This window comes from Parasteatoda tepidariorum, chromosome 8 (assembly GCF_982258835.1).
Source record: "Parasteatoda tepidariorum strain Cologne lab strain chromosome 8, Ptep-v5.0, whole genome shotgun sequence".
Lineage (NCBI taxonomy): Eukaryota > Metazoa > Arthropoda > Arachnida > Araneae > Theridiidae > Parasteatoda > Parasteatoda tepidariorum.
This window is the reverse complement of record NC_141762.1, coordinates 23,898,841-23,917,675: the sequence shown is the minus strand read 5'-3', so window position 1 is coordinate 23,917,675 and position 18,835 is coordinate 23,898,841. Positions and strand designations below refer to the sequence as shown.

At 31.7% G+C, this 18,835-nt stretch overlaps 1 protein-coding gene across 1 annotated transcript in view; it reads left to right on the top strand.

Moving 5' to 3' along the window:
• Positions 1-2,896: 2,896 nt before the first annotated feature.
• LOC107448587 (uncharacterized) overlaps positions 2,897-18,835 on the top strand; it is a 31,737-nt gene continuing 15,798 nt past the window's right edge. Inside the window, exons 1-3 of the mRNA XM_087149417.1 lie at positions 2,897-3,124; positions 10,177-10,223; positions 14,598-14,732. Of these exons, the coding sequence (XP_087005543.1) occupies positions 2,971-3,124; positions 10,177-10,223; positions 14,598-14,732 (336 nt within the window). The 5' untranslated portion in view covers positions 2,897-2,970. The remainder of the gene's footprint in view (positions 3,125-10,176; positions 10,224-14,597; positions 14,733-18,835) is intronic.

Genomic DNA, 18,835 nt, shown 5'->3' with positions numbered 1-18,835 from the left:
GTGCATAAATTTCTGATGCCATATCGAGAAATTTTATGTATTTTTGAATAAAATATCTGGATGGTATGTAAGCTTTTGTCATCTAGTGTGGAAATTTCCAATGCCAGATGGATAAAAATTGATTCATTTTTGAACAAAATATCTGGATGGCATTCAAACTTTGTTATCTAGTGCGTAAATTTCTGATGCCATATAGAGAAAAATTTATTTATTTTTGAACAAAATATCTGGATGGCATACAAACTTTTGTATTTTTGAACACAATAACTGAATGGTATACAAACTTTTGTCTTCATATTTTTAATGCCAGATGAATAAAAATATATTTATTTTTGAACGAAATATCTGGATGCCATATATCCAAACTAACTTTTTTTTAAGATTGAAAGTGTTATGAGGATAGAAATAAAAGAAATGCGATTGCCCAATGTCGAGAGCATATGGTGGCAAATTCATTAATTATTTCCTAAACTCGTCTTGTAATGCAGAGTGATTTTTTAAACAGTCAATGGAAACTTTTGCAGCAAAGATTGATTTATTCAATCCAATTTATCATAGTAGAGTCCTGAATTTTCACGTTTGTCCAGGTTACAAAACTTAAAAAAAAAGGGTGATTCCGCTATTGCATTTAGGTTTCACATTTAATTGTACTATGGATACGAGTTAAAAGTGATTAACAGCACTGAGAGCAAACAAAAATGCCTTAATCCCTTTTTTGTGTGACGCTCGAACTGAGTTGAGGCAACTCAAATGTGCCAATTTTGGAATACCTGACCTGAATTTGGGCAAGAGAAAAATCTATGTTTCAATTCCATGAAGCCCGAACTGAGTTCATCCATTGCCATCGAAAGTCATTATTTCTCGGTGGATATGGTTCATATAATGCAAAAAATGTAGTTTACTTTTTTCTCAATAGATTGTGATACTCGTTTTTAAAGTTTTCTGAGAAAAGTTCTGCAGTTTTGTGCGATTTGGCAGATTTTTGTATTTTTGCAGTTCAAAGAAATCTGAGGGACATGGAATTCATAACAGTTGGCATAAATAATAATATTGTTGTTGTAGCCGACTGGACTGTATAGGGGTCAGGTAACCGACCTTGCATCGGAAAGGTTCTGGGTTCGCACCCCAGGTAAGGCATGGATGACCTAGTGTGCAAATCTAGTTCTAGTCTGTCATTACCTGTATTATCTGTCCTAACCCGGGAGCAACGTTTCCCCGCATAACATGGTGCCTCTGAAAGAGTGTAAAACAAATCTGTCCCGTAAATGCCTGAATTGATGAAATGTTGACACAGGTGGGCATTGGAAATGAAAAAAATTATATTGTTGTATTAGTTTATTATATTTATCTTGAAAATTATGTCATTTGATTTATTTTGCAATAATATGAGCAAAAATTACTATAATCCGTTAACATTTCCCATGTACGTGTGAAAATATTGAGATTTCTTTCAAAACTTTCCTTTTTTAAAAATTAATCTGTTTCTAATTTTTTGATGATTCTATTTTTGGCACGTTTTTCTCAAATATATTCCACAGTCGAGTGGATAACAGGTCTTCGCGGTGGTTCACTCGGAGAGAAAGAGACGTGACCTTTTGCATTTTAGAGGATCATGGAAAACATTTATCATAGAGGATCCATTTTTCATCTTTGATAAACAAAAACGCTTCTCTATTGAGCTGTTGGCGCAGTGGGTTGGCCTACCTTCGTTTTCTTCGAACAGATATTGGCATACTTCACCATACGTTGGCATACATCTACTTGAGATATTTTTGAAATCTTCTGCAAATATTGTAGACAGGATGGTAGACGAATTATGATACTAAGAATCCCACCTTATTTTATAGCCGTTGTTCAACAGCTGACCCAATTTTTAGGTTTACGACTATCAGTGTTCAACTCATTGATATCAGTGCTCAATTTTGAAACCTATCCAGCAGACAAGGGAGCTCCTGCATCAAGTATTGGTATAAATTTGCCTTCGTAGAGGATTTCTGGAACTCACCCTGATTTGTGTTACATGGAGAGGTAAAATACGAAAGCCTCCCCCGGTCAGTATAACAGCAAAGAGATTCTAACCATGATACCACTGGGAATATTTTATGCTAGCATTGTGGTCGGTGAGAGCCGGGTGTGGAATTCGTATCGATCGCTAAGATTTGAACCCTGTTCACCTCTACGCCTTGAGCTACCACAGCTCAAGAGTCCCACTTTGCTAGGATTAGTGAAAAATAACTCCTTGACTTCGCGGGTCTAAATTTCGGCCTGACTCGAAGTTTTCTTCGCCCTTTAATGCTTGCTTGAAATCAGACCGGAAGAATCGGAGATGAAAAAACAGGTTTTTGTTCGTTTCGTGACGTCACGAGCTTGGTGTCAGGCCTCGTGTAAATATTGACCAGTAAGGGAAACTGGGCGCATTTTTCCATGGATTGGACCACATGGCAGAAACATTGCGTAAGTGACAAGCCGTAGTGATTCGAAAGAAGAAGAAACGACTTTTCCAAATTTATTTAAGTTGATAGGTATTAGTTAAGTTATAGGTATGAAATTCTATACATACCAAAATCATGCGTTTCGTACGTTTGACTGCGAATTAAATGAAAGATAAAAAATATCACATTTTTAGACACAAGTACTCAACTCTGTTTCATTGTCCTTGGTAACAAGATCTATATGACAAAAAATGGTGTAGAGGATGAAGCTCGTTAATGGAACAAAAGGTAGAAAGCGTCGAAAAAACGCAAAAAGTTTCAAAAGGCATGATTTACAAAGCTAATTAATTCAGTTTCTATTCAATTTAAAGCATATTCAATTTAAAATCCAGTTTTTTGTTTATTCAGCTGCATTCCTTAAATTCAAAAACAATTAAGAGGAAAAAATGTTCGTATTTAAGTGATATTCCCAAACATTAAGTCCACACAAATTCTTTTCAAAATCAATATCTATACCGGCGTAGAGTTTAGTGTGATTATGTTAACCATTCGCAAATTAACTTGCATCCTTGTTACTGTTGCATATGTCAAGGCATTTGATTTGGGATTTTTGAAAAGTGCATTTGAACAAGCTATGGGATCTGCAATGGGTACTTTCATAGATTGTATAACGTTACAATATTGTGACTGTGGTAAGTTTTTTTCTTTATTATTTATTTCTTTCAAAATGTTTAAAATAGGTTTGTAAGATTTTTATTAAATTGTTGAGATTTCCACCCGCAAGCTCACTGTGCTCATCAATCGTTATGATTGCTACGGAATCAATTTTTTTCTTAGCCGTATTTCGATAAAAAAATAATTAATTAATGACGCATATTAAGAAAATATTTTGCTTTCGACATTGTTATTGTTACATGAAAATAAAAATAAAACATTCAATCAAGTGATCCCGAAAATGTTTTTATTGCATTAACACAAATTTAATTCCCGATCTATTGAGATAAAATTCAAATCTCGTCATTTTACTCTGCCATCATTGAAACTTCATCTACAGATTTCTTTTTTAAACTCCTATTCAAATTTTAGTTACTGTGAAATTTTTAAAAATTTTTTTTCCTTAGAGGTTATTGAGTAATACTGCAAAAAGTTAAGTAATAGTTATGTTTTTAAATTTCATACTTGTTACTTTAATTGCATAAGTTGACAGGACATAGCTTTTTTCTAAATCTTTTTATAGAAGTATACGTAATTGATCGTTTTAGCGGCAATCACTTGATCCAAAAGGCCGCTTCATTGACAACAGTTGGTCGACAGATTATTTCGTCGAATAGCTCGATTCGTCGACAGGTCGTTTTGACGACAGGAGTCGTTTCTAAGGCAAGACGTTTCTTCAACTGGTCGTTGTGTTAATATGCAATTTCGCTGAAAAGACGCTTTCGTCGATAGGTTCATTCCGTCGACACTGTCATTTCGATTTCATTGGGATCCTTTCGACTGGTTAAAACGGGGATGGGCAAGCGTTTTTGGTCGAGGACAAAAAATCGAATCGGAAAAAAAAAGTTTCCTGGGCTAAGTAGAAACTTCTAAACTAAAAAAAATTATAGACAAGTTTTAATTTAAATATTTAATTTGATGTATGAAATTGAGATTTCATTTTTATAAGTTCCTTATACTGAGGTTCGAAGTGACATGTACTTATTTTAAGGAATGAGGCTAAATGCTAGTCTGCTAGTCTACTTCTTAAAAGACTTTCTCTAAGGTTCATAGTTAAAAACACTTATAACATACATAAGAAGAAGCAAACAGGGCACTTATTTTCTGGGGATGAGATATTAAATTCGGGAAACTAGTTTTTGGTAAAGATTTGTAAAACTCAGACTTTGGCACATTTAGAAACTACTGCTTTAGAGGATTCTTAGATTGCAACTAAATTAATTCAAGCTGCAAATCCGACCTCACTGTTTCATAATTTACTTTGAAAGGCATGGCAAAAATATCTAATTCTGTTTGAATGACACTGAAATTTTGGTATCTGTATTCAAACTCAAAATGGAGTTTTTTCAAGCCATCTTCATAATTCTTAAGATTTTCCTTATTTATTGAGTGTATTGAATTTAGCCTCGTGAAATGAGACAAGTCGTTCTTAGCTAGTTGCCCAGCAAACAGATTAAGCATCAGTTTAAAGGCTTTGAGACGGACTCAGATATCATTGAGTAATTGATTTTTCCCTTGCATCTTAACATTCACGTTGTTCATATGACAAAGAAGATCTGTGAAAATGCAAAGTCTGAAAGCCATTCAGTATCTTCTAATAAAATTACATGTACGATGAAACTGAAGATAAAATTATGGTAAAAAAGTTTCAAGACTTTTAGCTTTGGATAATCGATTCGGCACTGATAATCAATCCGATGAACACTGTTTCTCATGTACTTCTTGAGTACATACTTGATTGTACTCATGCTTTCGAAGCATGCGCCTTTTTTCCCTTTCGGTGCTATCTAGGTAAGTTAGGTATTGTTTCCTTGTATGTATTTTTTACGTTTGATCGAATAAATTGAATCGAATGGAGACGTAAATTGATATGCATAAAACCCGTATGCATCTCAATATTAATGCAAATCCAGTATACACACGTCATCTATATTAAAGTACTATAGGAAACTAAATTACAGGAACTAAAAATACAGGAGTTGTTGAAAACTACAAGAGGAATTGAACACGATAGTCGTCACCGTAAACTTCATGAACTATGTAGATCAGCATGCCGAAGAGGGTATATTTTAATAATTGCATGAAACCACGTCATATTATCAACAGTGAGTTTCAACAAGTAACAGCCGGTTCCGTACACCATAATACTTTGCAAGCTTACAAAGAACTGCAACCCCTTAATATCCATGGAAGTATTGCCGCACGTAAACCCAATATCACACTGTCCAATAAAGTAACTAGGCTTGCTGGGTGCAGACAACGTCGCCACTGGATTGTGAACTACTGGAAAACTGTTTTATGGAGCGACGAGCCTCCCTATAAGCTCTTCTAGTCGGATGGGCGATTTCGGATATGGCGAATGCTAGGTGAACGTCTTTTATCTGAGTGTATAATTCCAAGTTCGGTGGTGATTGGTGTTCTTGTTTAAAAATGATTTTCGTGGTATGGTCTTTGACCTTTGCATGTCGTTTCTGGTAAATTCAACACTGAGGCCGTAGGAATATTCTGAACTATTTAGTTCTACCAATGTTCTGGACATTTAACGAAAATGACGAAAATTTCTTTCAGGACGACAACGCTTCGTGTCATCTCAATTCAGCATCTATCAAGGGGTGGTAACATGATATGGATGTAAATCGTTTTCCTTGGTCTGCTCAGAGTCTTGACTTAAACTCTATAAGACATTTGTGGGACGAATAAGAATGACGTTCATGAGCGAAAGGTCTCGGTCAAACGCTTCCGAAATCTAAAGCACAGCTGGCCACATTCTTGCAGCAGGAATGGAATGCAAATGCCTACAGCTGTATGTTTAAATATTGTTACAAGCATGCCTGAAAGGATTAATAGGGGCATTGCAACACATGAGGGATCAATTCCTTTTTAAATATATTTGAAATTTCCTTTTTAAAGTATATTTGAATTTGAGTCACATCTTGTTGTTATTTCAGGGTAATGTAAATTGCATTACAGTAAAATGAGATTTGTGGAAATACCACAATGATTTTGAGCTGAAATTGCTTGACACTTTTCACATTTTTAAGATATTCAAGTCAGACTTTCTTCCCTAGTAGCCAAATATGATTCACAACAAAATCGTACAATTTGTTTTTATTTTTCCTGCCATGCGCACTATAAAAGAGCTAATTTAAATACTCATACCTTGAGCAGTTGTTAACGAAGTTTTTTAAAATTTTAAAGCAACAATTTTGTGGTAAATTATAGTTGCTCCAAAATTTTTATTTAATTTTATTGAATGTTTCTAAAGTTAAAGCGGAGAAAAAAAAACGCAAGACAGAAAAATTCCATATCTCTATAAATATTTAAGCTAGGTTTGCGAAATTTTATGAAGATATAGGAAATAACAATCAAAATAATTAATACAGAATACAAGCTTAGCGATTGATTTTTTGGTATACTTGTTTTCTATTGTAATTTATTGTCAGTCCCCCAAAAATTTGATTAGTTTACTACATAGTATGAAAAGTCACATGATCTAAATACTCTTTAGTTACAAAATAACTCACCAAGTATTTATCCCCAGAGAAATAAGAAAAACAACCTATAAGCGTTCCTTTCATTGATGTAGGATAGTGTGAATCAAATTTATAATCATTTATTTTCATTTCGATTTTTTTACCATGAAAAAATTTTACTATCTCTGAGAAATTTTTAAATAGGGTAAACCAACCAGTGAAGGAGCACTACCCAGTGAAGGAAAATTTTATATATATTGATTAAAAATAAGAATTTGAAAGTTTTTCTTTAGATTGATTGGTAACAATAGCTAACTGCCAAGCAAAAGGAAGTCATCTAGCAATGTTTTGGATTACCTAGTCAAATAGACTTCTCTGGAAGAATTTTTGAATTTGTTATTATCTCTGCAACACATTGTTTCTTTGAAAAAATTACAAAGTGAGTGTTTGTATTTACATGTTTGAAGTGGAATTAATTCCATGTAATAGTTTTATTTTTCTCACTGTGAAAAAGAGAATTCAAAATACAGTTATTGAAGTTACGTTTTATTTTTGTTTTAAGCATCATAGCATAATAAAGTACTGAGATAAGGGGGTGTTTATTCACTGGATCACCAAACGATGAAAAACTAGTGAAGGAACATGCGTTCCTTTACTGTTTTTTTCTTCTAAGTTAATGAAAATAAAGGATAAACTTTAATTTTCTTGTACCTTTAGTGATGTTCCGCATCAAAAGTATGTTAAAAATACGAAAAACAACTTCTAACCAGTGAGGGAACAGGCATGTTCCTTTACTGGGCATAGATTTCCCAGTGAATGAACAGTATGGGTTAATATGTTGATACTTTAATTTTCAATTCATGATTGCAAAAAAAAGTTAAAATTTTCCAAGTATTTATATGTCATATTTTCAAGAATAGGCTTGTTTTTAAATATTTGTATGGCTTATAAATTCATAAAGAGCATTAAAAAATAACCAAAATTAAGTGTTCCTTTACTGGGTGTTCATTCACTGGTAAGAGCTGTTCACTTACTTGGTTTTCTTACTACTTGTTATTTGAACCTCCAAAATTTTAAAACAATATTATGTAAGTTCTCTAAATTTTTTTTACATATTTTGCAATTAGTAACAAATATGTTAACACTGACATTTAACTAAAATTACGAATTTTGAAATTAATATGATTTTTTAAAAGGCAAGCGAAGCTTAAGTGTTCCTTCACTGATTAGTTTACCCTAATTGACTAAAACAATTTTAGATATCATATATATAGATATGAATTTGGATACGATACAGAAAAATATAACAATTTCAGATACTTTAGATGCAGAGGTTGGACAAAATTATGGAGACATTCTTATGCTAACTCATTTTTTCATATATCTTAAGAAATATTTAAAGAATAATTTCAGTACTTAGGAAGTGTTTAAGTCATGCGATTTCTCATGCACATCAATAAAGCTGTTGCAATTAGAGGCTTGAGAGGCAGTCAATAAATTACGTATGAAAAATAGTCTTCTTAAACATGCCAAAAATACAGCACGCATACAATTTCTCTGCCACAAAAATACAGCAGTAACTTGTGATTTGTAACAATTACTTTGGTTGTTATATGCAGTAACTGCAGAGAATTTCGTGAACCTAGCTTAAATATTTGTGAAAATTTTGACATTTTTATTAAAAAAAAAGAATTTTTTTGCTTTGCGTTTTTTTTCAATAACTTTTTAATATTCAATAAAATTGAACAAAAATTTTGGAGCAATTTTAAATTAGTTGCAAAATTATATCCTTAAAATTTAAAAAAATTGTTACAGAAATGAGCAAGATATGATCATTTATAGACCTCCTTTCATGCTTCGTTTCAAACATTTAAAATTCTTTTCATAATTTTGTTTTGCATTGCATTTGGTAATTATGAAAAAATTCCTGTTTGAATGTCTGGAAAATTTAATAAATTTTTCACTACTTTCTAAGTAGCTTTCGTAAATTTTTAATGAAAGCTTTGGTAAGGGATTTTTCACAAATTTTATTTTGTACTGTTAAACAAGATTTATTAAAGAGGTTCACGGTATTTTATAGGACCACACCTATTAAATTGTGCTTTTTTGCATGTTTTCTTTCCCCCTACCATCACATTTTGTTGTTTGGACCATCATTTTAGGAAATTATCATGTTTTTAAATTTTGTTATATGACACAAAATGAAATTTGTGGAAAATACCTTTTCAATCAGAACTTTCAATGAAATTCACAAGCTATTTTGAAAATTGCAAAAAAACTTTAAAAATATTCAAATTGGAGTTTTTTCATTCGATACCAAATAAGATTTAAAACGAAATTATAAAAAATATATATATATATATATTTTCTGCGCATGCGGAAAATGATGGGATTACTCTAAATATTCATATCTTGCTCAATTTTTAAATTTTCTTTTTTTAAAAAATTAAAATTTTATTTTTATTATTGACTAAAAATTTTTTTAAAAAGTTTAATTTTATTGAATACTTTTTTTTAAATTTCTCACTACTTTCTAAGTAGCTTTCGTAGATTTTTAATCAAAGCTTTGGTAAGGGATTTTTCACAAATTTTATTTCGTACTGTTAAACAAGATTTATTAAAGAAGTTCACGGCATTGTACAGGATCACACCCTATTAAATTGTGTTTTTTTACATGTTTTCTTTCCCCCTACCATCACATTTTGTTGTTTGGACCATCATTTTAAGAAATTATCATGTTTTTAAATTTTGTTATATGACACAAAATGAAATTTTTGGAAAATCCCTTTTCAATCAGAACTTTCAATGAAATTCACAAGCTATTTTGAAAATTGCAAAAAACTTTAAAAATATTCAAATTGGAGTTTTTTCATTCGATACCAAATAAAATTTAAAACGAAATTATAAAAAAAAATTAAATATTTTCTGCGCATGCGGAAAATGATGAGATTATTTTAAATATTCATATCTTGCTCAATTTTTAAATTTTTTTTTAAAAATTAAAAGTATATTTTTATTTTTGATTAAATTTTTTTTAAAGGTTTAGATTCATTGAATACTTTTCCAATTATAGTAAGGAAACGTAAGGCAAATAAAAAAAAAATTTGATAAAAATGTCCATATCTTCATGAATATTTAAGCTAGGCTTACATAATTTTGTGCATTTATTGCAGATAATAACCAAAGTAATTGCTATAGTCACAAGTTTATAGCTATAGTTTTTAGCATAGGATACATTTCTTTGCAAGAACATTTCTTTTCGTTTGTAAATTATTATCTGTCCCACAAACCACTAAAAATTTAAATTTTATTAATTTGTATGAGAAATTACTTGAATAAAGTCTTCTTAAGTTTTGAAATGATTCTCTAAGTAGTTCGTGAGAAATATGAAAAGAAGAATTAGAATAGAAGTATTTCATAATTCTGTCCAACCTCTGTAAATATGCAACAATTTTAGGTATCATAAGTAAAAAGGTTTTCTGATTCAGAAATTTGTGTAATGTTACATTTGGAAAATATTCTTAGTGTCAATAAATGTTTTTATTATATATTTGCAGAAGTGCTTGAAGAAGAAAAAATATGTTGGGAAATGATTCCTCAAAATGTAAGTCAAAAAACAGTTCTCTTTGAAATTTCTTATATTTTTTATTTAAAAGACGTAGTTTAGTAAAATTTTATTGTAATAGTTAAACTGTTAAATAAAAAAATATTTCTAATTCTTTCAATTTTAATCTTCGTAATTTACACTCTATAGCAAAAAAAAATTGACGCACCAAGAAGGAGTTGTCCGATTAAAACGAAAATTGGTGAATAGAAAGACAATGTATAGAATAGTAAATGATTAAAATTTCAGAACAATTGAATAATTTATTGCAGAGCTACAGTAACAAGTTCAATAAGCTGTTAACCCGCCTCTAGCCTGGATACAAGCTGCCACACGGCGTGGCATAGACCAATAAAGCTCCCGGATGGTCTCTTGCGGTATTTCCTGCCAAATTCGATCCAATTGTCGAACGAGGTCATCAACATTCCGTGCCAGATGCAATCGCCTTCCCATCATATCCCAGACATGCTCGATGGGAGAGAGATCTGGTGATATGACAGGCCAAGGAAGAGTTTGACAAGCTTGCAGACAGTTCATATCAACACATGCCGTATGTCATATGGCATTGTCTTGCTGAAAAACCAGCCCAGGGAGCTGCAAAAGGAACGGTAGCAAAACAGGTCTTAGGATGTCGTCGACGTACCGCTGTGCAGTAAGTCTACGACCAAAGGGGTCCGGCTGTCAAAGGAAATGGCACTCCAGACCATAATGCCTTGTTGAGCGCCGGTGTGGTGTGAAATAGTGAAGGCAGGATCTCCCCTCTTCCCTGTACATCTCCAAACACGTCTTCAATGATCGTCAGGACACAGTTGGAAGCGCGATTCGTCGCTAAAGACTATACGTCTCCAGTCGGCATCATTCCAGCCATATGTGTTCAAAACATTCATGCATACGAAATTTCAAAGCAATCGGATGATTGCTTCTTGGTGCGTCGATTTTTTTTGTTATAGAGTGCAGATACGACTAGATAACCAACAAATAAAATTATTATACAAAAAAATAAGATGAAATTCTGATGCAAATACATGAAAATCCGACCATTAGATCTGAAATTTTCCAGGGTGTTTATTTATTATTATTATTATTTTTTTTTGCAGCGTGCAGGGAAAAAATACGGAACATCCTGGATAACTTTTTATGTAATGATCGGATTTTCATGTGCTAGGATTCAAACTTAATAGATCTCAGGGAAAAGGAACTTAAATATACTAATTAATAAGTACAAACGATATTTTAAGCTACGAAATCAAATACAAAAACGTACTTTCTCTTAATAAACATACCATTTTTAAACGGATTTTTGATTTTTTTCCCCTCAGAAGCGTAGCCGCAATCTTGAAAATGTAATTACAATGATTTGGTTAGTAGAGCTGTCGAAAAATTAAATCTCCCCAATGTTAATCACAGTTTTCTTTGAGCCTCTTCATTATTTTTTAAGCGTTTTTATATACTAAAAATAGTATTGTAGCTCCAAACTTTTAAGTCATTTCCATCAGTTTTCAAACTTCGTGAATATTCACACTTATTAAAATTTAAAGTTAATTTCCATCTATTTCTTGATTGAACATAATTCTTTACTAAAATTAGTTTTTTTTAAAAAGAATTTATTTTTAAATAAGAAATATTGATTTGTATACAATTATTATGTTCAATTGTTTGATTCCTTTAAAACAAAGCAAAACTATTAGTCCCATTTTTTCTGTTGCTCCGTTTCAAGTACCTTACTATTCGATTACGATTTAGCAATGATAATTCATAATGAAAATGTTGCATCGGTAGTTTCAATCTAATCAATAATGAAGCACAGGAATATACATTGAATTAAACATTTAAAAATGCATGCACGAAGTATTTTGTAAAGATGCATTTTAATGATTTTCTTCTTGCCCAAAACTCATCGTTTAGTATAACTTTAAAATTCAGACAGGGAACCCCGATTTTTTTGTTGCTGATTTAGAATTTCCAGAAAAAATTAGACATTTTTTTACTTTCAGGACTCAGCATCTTATTTCAAAATGGCGTTGTAATCGTAAAGGAAAAATAAAGTAAAAACTTGCTGTTTTTACATATGCCACTTACCTATATCAGCAAGCCTGCTTGAAATCAAGAGAATTTTTAATGCAGAGGGTGCGTTTCTTGTTTTTACAGTGGCGCCATCTATGACCAAAAATACGACTTTAGCCACCTACACACAGCAGCCCGTTTTACAAGGAGGACCCAAACATACTCCATTCATACAGCCATAGATCGTAATTTTGACCTGAACCAGAGAACGATCAATAGCCAATTCAGTACCCTTCACACAGTGGCGGATCCAGATGGGGGTCATAAACCCCCCCCCCCAAATTGAAAAAATAAAATATAAATAATTATTTTTTTAATAGTTTACAAAAGAAATAAAATATTTTAAAAATTATTTAAGGAGCATATACACCTAGGTAGGTCGGAAAAAGCGATTTTTTCTCCCCATCTAATCATGTTCTTCACATTTTCAAAAATCCCTGGACTCCTCATTCCATCCTTGGACTTAAAAAGAGCCACAACCGCTTTGACTGATACTATTTCTATTCTCGAGGATAAAAGAAAAAGAGCCGATACTGTTTTTCAACAACTGTTTTCTGAAGCTCGAGATGTTGCTGAACAATTAAATGTAGAGCTGCGACCAAAACGTTTAGTTTCTCGGCAAACACAAAGAAATAATATCAGCCAAACCAGACCCCAGAAGAATATTTCCGGAGGCTATTTATATTCCTTTATTAGATAATATTTTAACAGATTTAAAGGACAGATTTTCCCCAGATGTGATGAAACTTTTTAATCTACGAGTTTTCTTACCTAGTCAAACTGTTACAGAAGAAGATCTTATAGCCGTTCGTGAAACTGCCGAGCTTTATAAGAATCTGTTAAATGCTTCCGTAAAAGTTGTCGAAACAGAATTTCGTCTTTGGGTGGCAAAATGGCAGCGTGAAACAGAAGGAGGACTTGAAGTGCCCAACTATCTTTCCAAAATTATTAATGCCTGTGACATCGATTTGTACCCATCAATCAATATGTTGTTGAGAATTTTAATAACTCTACCAGTTAGTGCAGCAACAGCAGAACGTTCCTTTTCAACTCTTCGACGTCTCAAAACTTGGCATACAGTAACTCAAAATCAAGAACGATTAAATGGACTCGCATTATTAAGCATTCATCCAGAAATTTATATGGATGTTGAAAAAATCATTGACAGATTCGCCAAAGTTTCTGAAAAACGCATTACATTTATTATTTAAAGATTTTGAATACTTGAATTATTTATGTATTGTTCTATTGTTCATTATGAAAAAAATAAATGAAAAGACTACCATTAAAAACCCCAGTTTTTTTTAAATATTAAAAAGGAAAAAAGTATTATAAAAAAAATTAATTGTGGGGGGGGGGTCGGGAATCTGTGACCCCCACCAGGAAAAATTTCTGGATACGCCCCTGCCTTCACAGGTACTGATTTGTTGTGAGTGTTATTGGAATTTGGAAAATTTTTTGATCCCAACGGACTTAACCTGCACCAGTCACTAATACACGGGGATTCTTCGGCCAGCGGGATTTGAATTTCCGTTCTCTCGTACCTGAGTCCAACGTCCTATCAACCAGGCAAAAATCTTTTAAAATGAAGATGTCTGGAGAGCTCGAAAAATCGGATCGATAATAATCGATATAATTTTAAATCAGATCGATATAATTTTGAAAACAAATTATATCAAGTAGGGCGTTTACTCCTGAGCTTGAGCCAGTTAAGGAAGTGAGGTGTTCCATAATCACTGAATGTTCCAGAAGCGTAATTTTCGAATTTTGATCCAATTATTTTTTCTTGAAATAGTTGATCGTTTCCATAGTTTTCGTTACCAGGCATACTACATGCAGGGTGTTTTGTAATGTCCATCTTTAATGTACATTCTTAAAAAAATGAAAATCAAAAAATAAACTAATTTGTGCTCGAACATTAAAATACTCAACCGAGAAGAAGCAAAAGCACTTCCGAAATGGGACAAATCACGGTAAAGGAAAGCAGGATCAGCAGCAAGTCTTGAGGAATAACAGAAAAGGTGAAAAATGATTATTAGAAACAGTTTCAAGTTTCCACCTTAAATCAAATATGTTCTGATGCCTATTCCATTTACCTTACGCTACTGTATTTAGTCAACTTTTGAAAGTTTTTTTTCCGGTACAATATTAATTAGTGATTCCCAATGTGTGTACTTTTATGTTTTCAATTTTGATGATTCTGAAAACGCCTGTTTGATAGATCACCCTTTATTTAAGCTGTTCACTGAAACTTTATAATTGGTAAAAAGCAATTTTGAGTTATTTAATGAGTTTTTAACTTGTTTTCAGGCTATTAGCTTTCTTAGAGACACGGTGATTGCGGAAGTTGAATTCGAAGGAGAAGAACCTGAATGGCCTGACTGTAAAGAGGGAAATTTCAATGAATGCTTTTTGCCTTTTATGTGTTCGGAGAAGGAGAAATTCGTAAGGAAGTTTCAAACTATTTATTATCATTCCTATAACTTAATAAGTTAAATATATATATATATATATATATATATATATATATATATATATATATATATATATATATATATATATATATATATATATATATATATATATATATATATATATATATGTAATGTTATGTCTTTAAAGGCTAGATAATTGAAGAGACTTAGGCGGCTTCTGTTAAAAAGGCATTTAATTTCGTTAGATAGAGTATTGCAAACATTATGCGTGGGATATTTACATCAGGTTTCCCCCTTTGCAGGGATTGTTTGGATTTGGCCCAGCTTTATCTAGTCATTGAAACTATGGAAAAGACAAGCAATTTTGCCTGTCCTGAGCTTTTAAAGTGAGATTCTGAGAGGGCGTGGTTGCCAGTATCTTCTTATCTCAATGAAACGTCATTCAATTGATAAAATTTAAAGGTTTTGATTCGCTAAAAGTATCTCGCCACTCTGACGGTGGGAACTTTCTGGGACTATCTTTATCGACGAATTATTGCCCATTAACTTCAGAAAATAATCTTTTATCTGGCTTTATCTGGTTCATCTTGACTTTTTATAGCTCTTTGTGAGAGACCGACTTCTACACCTTAAACTTGATAAGAAACATATGTTTTAAGCTTACCAGTTAATATAGAATGACTCGTATGAGAAATTCTATATTCTATATATATATATATATATATATATATATATATATATATGTAATAACAGGGCTCCAACCCTGTTATCAGTGTTGTATTTAGCTTGAAATAATTGCAGTCTTAAGCCATCATACGTTCTAAACAGGTTTATTTAAATATAGCTGGTATCGATAACAGTCACGTCCCCACTCCTGCAAAGGAGGGGGAGTGGACAAGACTCCGGACAATTCCGGCACAGCTTATCAGGATCACATTATGATGAAAAGGACACGCAAAACAATGCGTTCTTAGGTTTTATACCAACCTAGATTTGAAGTAAAAAGGCACATTCGTACATTCCTTGTAACCTTACGCATTAAGGAAAATCATTTCTGCTTCCTTATATGGTATTGAAAAAGGGAACGATTCTATAAATAACTCTTCCTTTGAAATATAAATCTATTTATATTTCAATGGTATGTTTTCAGCCTTGAATTCCCAAAATAGAATCTCTCTACGCTTATTCTTTAACAAAGACATTTTATGAAAACGAAAGAGTTTTAGTTCTTTTATTAATACAAAAGTATTTAATTCTTGTATTACATCCCCCCCAAAAAAAATTTTTGGTGAGCCAAAATAAAAAATTTTAGAATACTTTAAATTTAAAATTTTTAGACTGGTACGATTGTTCCTTTTTCCCTACTACAAACAACATTTTTTCAATTATGAGAAGAAAAATATTATTTACAATGACAAAAATATGAAAAACATGATTATGCAATTTATCAATTAAACAGAAAGAAAAATTAGTCAATTAAACAGAAAGAAAAATGAAACATTTATAAATCTAATCTACTAAAATTTTCAAAAAAAATTTTTTTTCACACAAAAATATACAACATTTTATGGAAACGAACTGAACAACAAGTGTCATTTAATCAGAATTTAAGATTCTGTGTGGTTAAATGATTATTTACTTGATAAAATATAACTATTCAACTAAAACTTTCAAAAAATTTTTCACATAAAAATATGCAAAATTTTTATGGAAACGAACTGGACAACAAGTGTCATTTATTCAGAATTTAATTTCAACATTTGTGGTTTTTGATATTTCCTAAGCTTTGATACATGTACTTTTTCAAAATTTTGTTTACTTAAATTTCTTTTTATTTATTTTGTTTTTGTAATCAGTTTCTTGGACATTCTTCTTTTTCCTATTTTTCCTTTGCTTTTTTGTTTTTGTTACCCTTTACATATTTTTTCGTCGATATAAACCTGATAATGAACGCATCCATTACCTAGATCTATCTTCGAATCATTTGAACTTTTTGGACATTCTTTCTTTCTATTTTTTGATGTTTACTTTTACTGAAACATCCTTAACATTCATTTTTTCGATGCTTACTTTTTTGAAGCATCATTCTTTTCTTTTTTCGATGTTTACTTTTTTTGAAACATCTTTTTCACCATTTTTAACCTTAACATTTTGAGAATTCTGCTGTCTAATGTGCAAAGATAAGTTGTAACTTTTAGAATTAGCAGAGATGATCAGTCTCTTACCAAATAGAATAACAACTGGCCCGACACAATCAATAAACAAACAAAAATCCCTGCAAGTCTACAACCCTACTAAAGCACATGGTAAATCAGTATCAAGTATAAAAACTTAGCTGATTTAAAAATTTAGCCTATCGTAATAAGGGAGTCTCACAAATTTTGTTAAGTGTTAACTGTCCGTTTGCTTGGGTTTCAAATTTTTTAAAATAGGAATTTTTAGCTTTGACCAAGTCCGAAAAAGTAAAAAAGTATTACACTTTCTTTAAGTTTATTTGAAAACTCTTCATTTTTAAGTTCAAAAGAAAGTTCTGAACAATTTAATTTTTCATGTGGTTAAATTTAAAAAATCATTTGGAAACAAAAGTTTAAAAAAAAACTTAATTTAGTTAGCCGTCACTAATTTAATTGACGTTTGAACCATACATTTTTTTTCCAAAAAAAAAAAAACATTTTAAATGCACTAAAGAACAATATTATATCACAATTATATAAAAAAAATATATTTAAACACAAGAAATTCAATCTAATCATAATAATACTCTATTCCATTATTCAAAATAAAATATTTAGATTACTACTCATATCTAATATTACTAAAATATTTAATTACAACATTGAGATCGAAAAAATAATGAGAGAGAAAAAAATATATATCTACAGTCAATCCTTTCCATTTGCTACACTTTTGACCTTCATCTATATCGTTGAAGAAGAAAAAATATATCACTTTTTTTTTTTCTTTCGCGCACTTGAATCGTAGCAATTCATGAAAATCCATGATTAAGATTCGCGCACATTCACTTTTTATTTCGCGACTTGAGTAGTAAGAATTGTAGGATCACTCGGTGTCGAATCACTACTTTGGATGATGTTTCTTCCAACTTATAGGCACTATGGAATTGTAGGGTCATCGGATGGGATACTTTCACTAGTTTCAGGAGAACACTCTCCAGCATTCCAGGCGCGACGAGGTCCCAGTAGTACGGGTGGAAAATCGCCATCCTTCCTTCCTTCAACGTTTTTTTCACTGCCGATTTTTTTCTCCTCCGGGGGTGATGGAAAATTTCAACTTAGCAGTCAGCCGGTCCAAAGATTTCCTCAGCAAGCAACTATGCTGCCGACTTGTAATAGCAGGGCTCCAACCCTGTTATCAGTGTTGTATTTAGCTTGAAATAATTGCAGTCTTAAGCCATCATACGTTCTAAACAGGTTTATTTAAATATAGCTGGTATCGATAACAGTCACGTCCCCACTCCTGCAAAGGAGGGGGAGTGGACAAGACTCCGGACAATTCCGGCACAGCTTATTAGGATCACATTATGATGAAAAGGACACGCAAAACAATGCGTTCTTAGGTTTTATACCAACCTAGATTTGAAGTAAAAAGGCACATTCGTACATTCCTTGTAACCTTACGCATTAAGGAAAATCATTTCTGCTTCCTTATATGGTATTGAAAAAGGGAACGATTCTATAAATAACTCTTCCTTTGAAATATAAATCTATTTATATTTCAATGGTATGTTTTCAGCCTTGAATTCCCAAAATAGAATCTCTCTACGCTTATTCTTTAACAAAGACATTTTATGAAAACGAAAGAGTTTTAGTTCTTTTATTAATACAAAAGTATTTAATTCTTGTATTATATATATATATATATATATATATATATATATATATATATATATATATATATATATATATATATATATATACACTACCGGTCAAAAGTTTGCGAAAATTTTTAAATCTGCAAAGAAAAGGCCTAAATTCAAATGTTCATAGAACTGCGAAAAATCATTCAAATGGCATGAAAATTTGATATGTTCTGAAGTGAACCCTCTACTGTTAGTTACATATGATCAAATTGCAATACTTTGTTTTTTGCGAA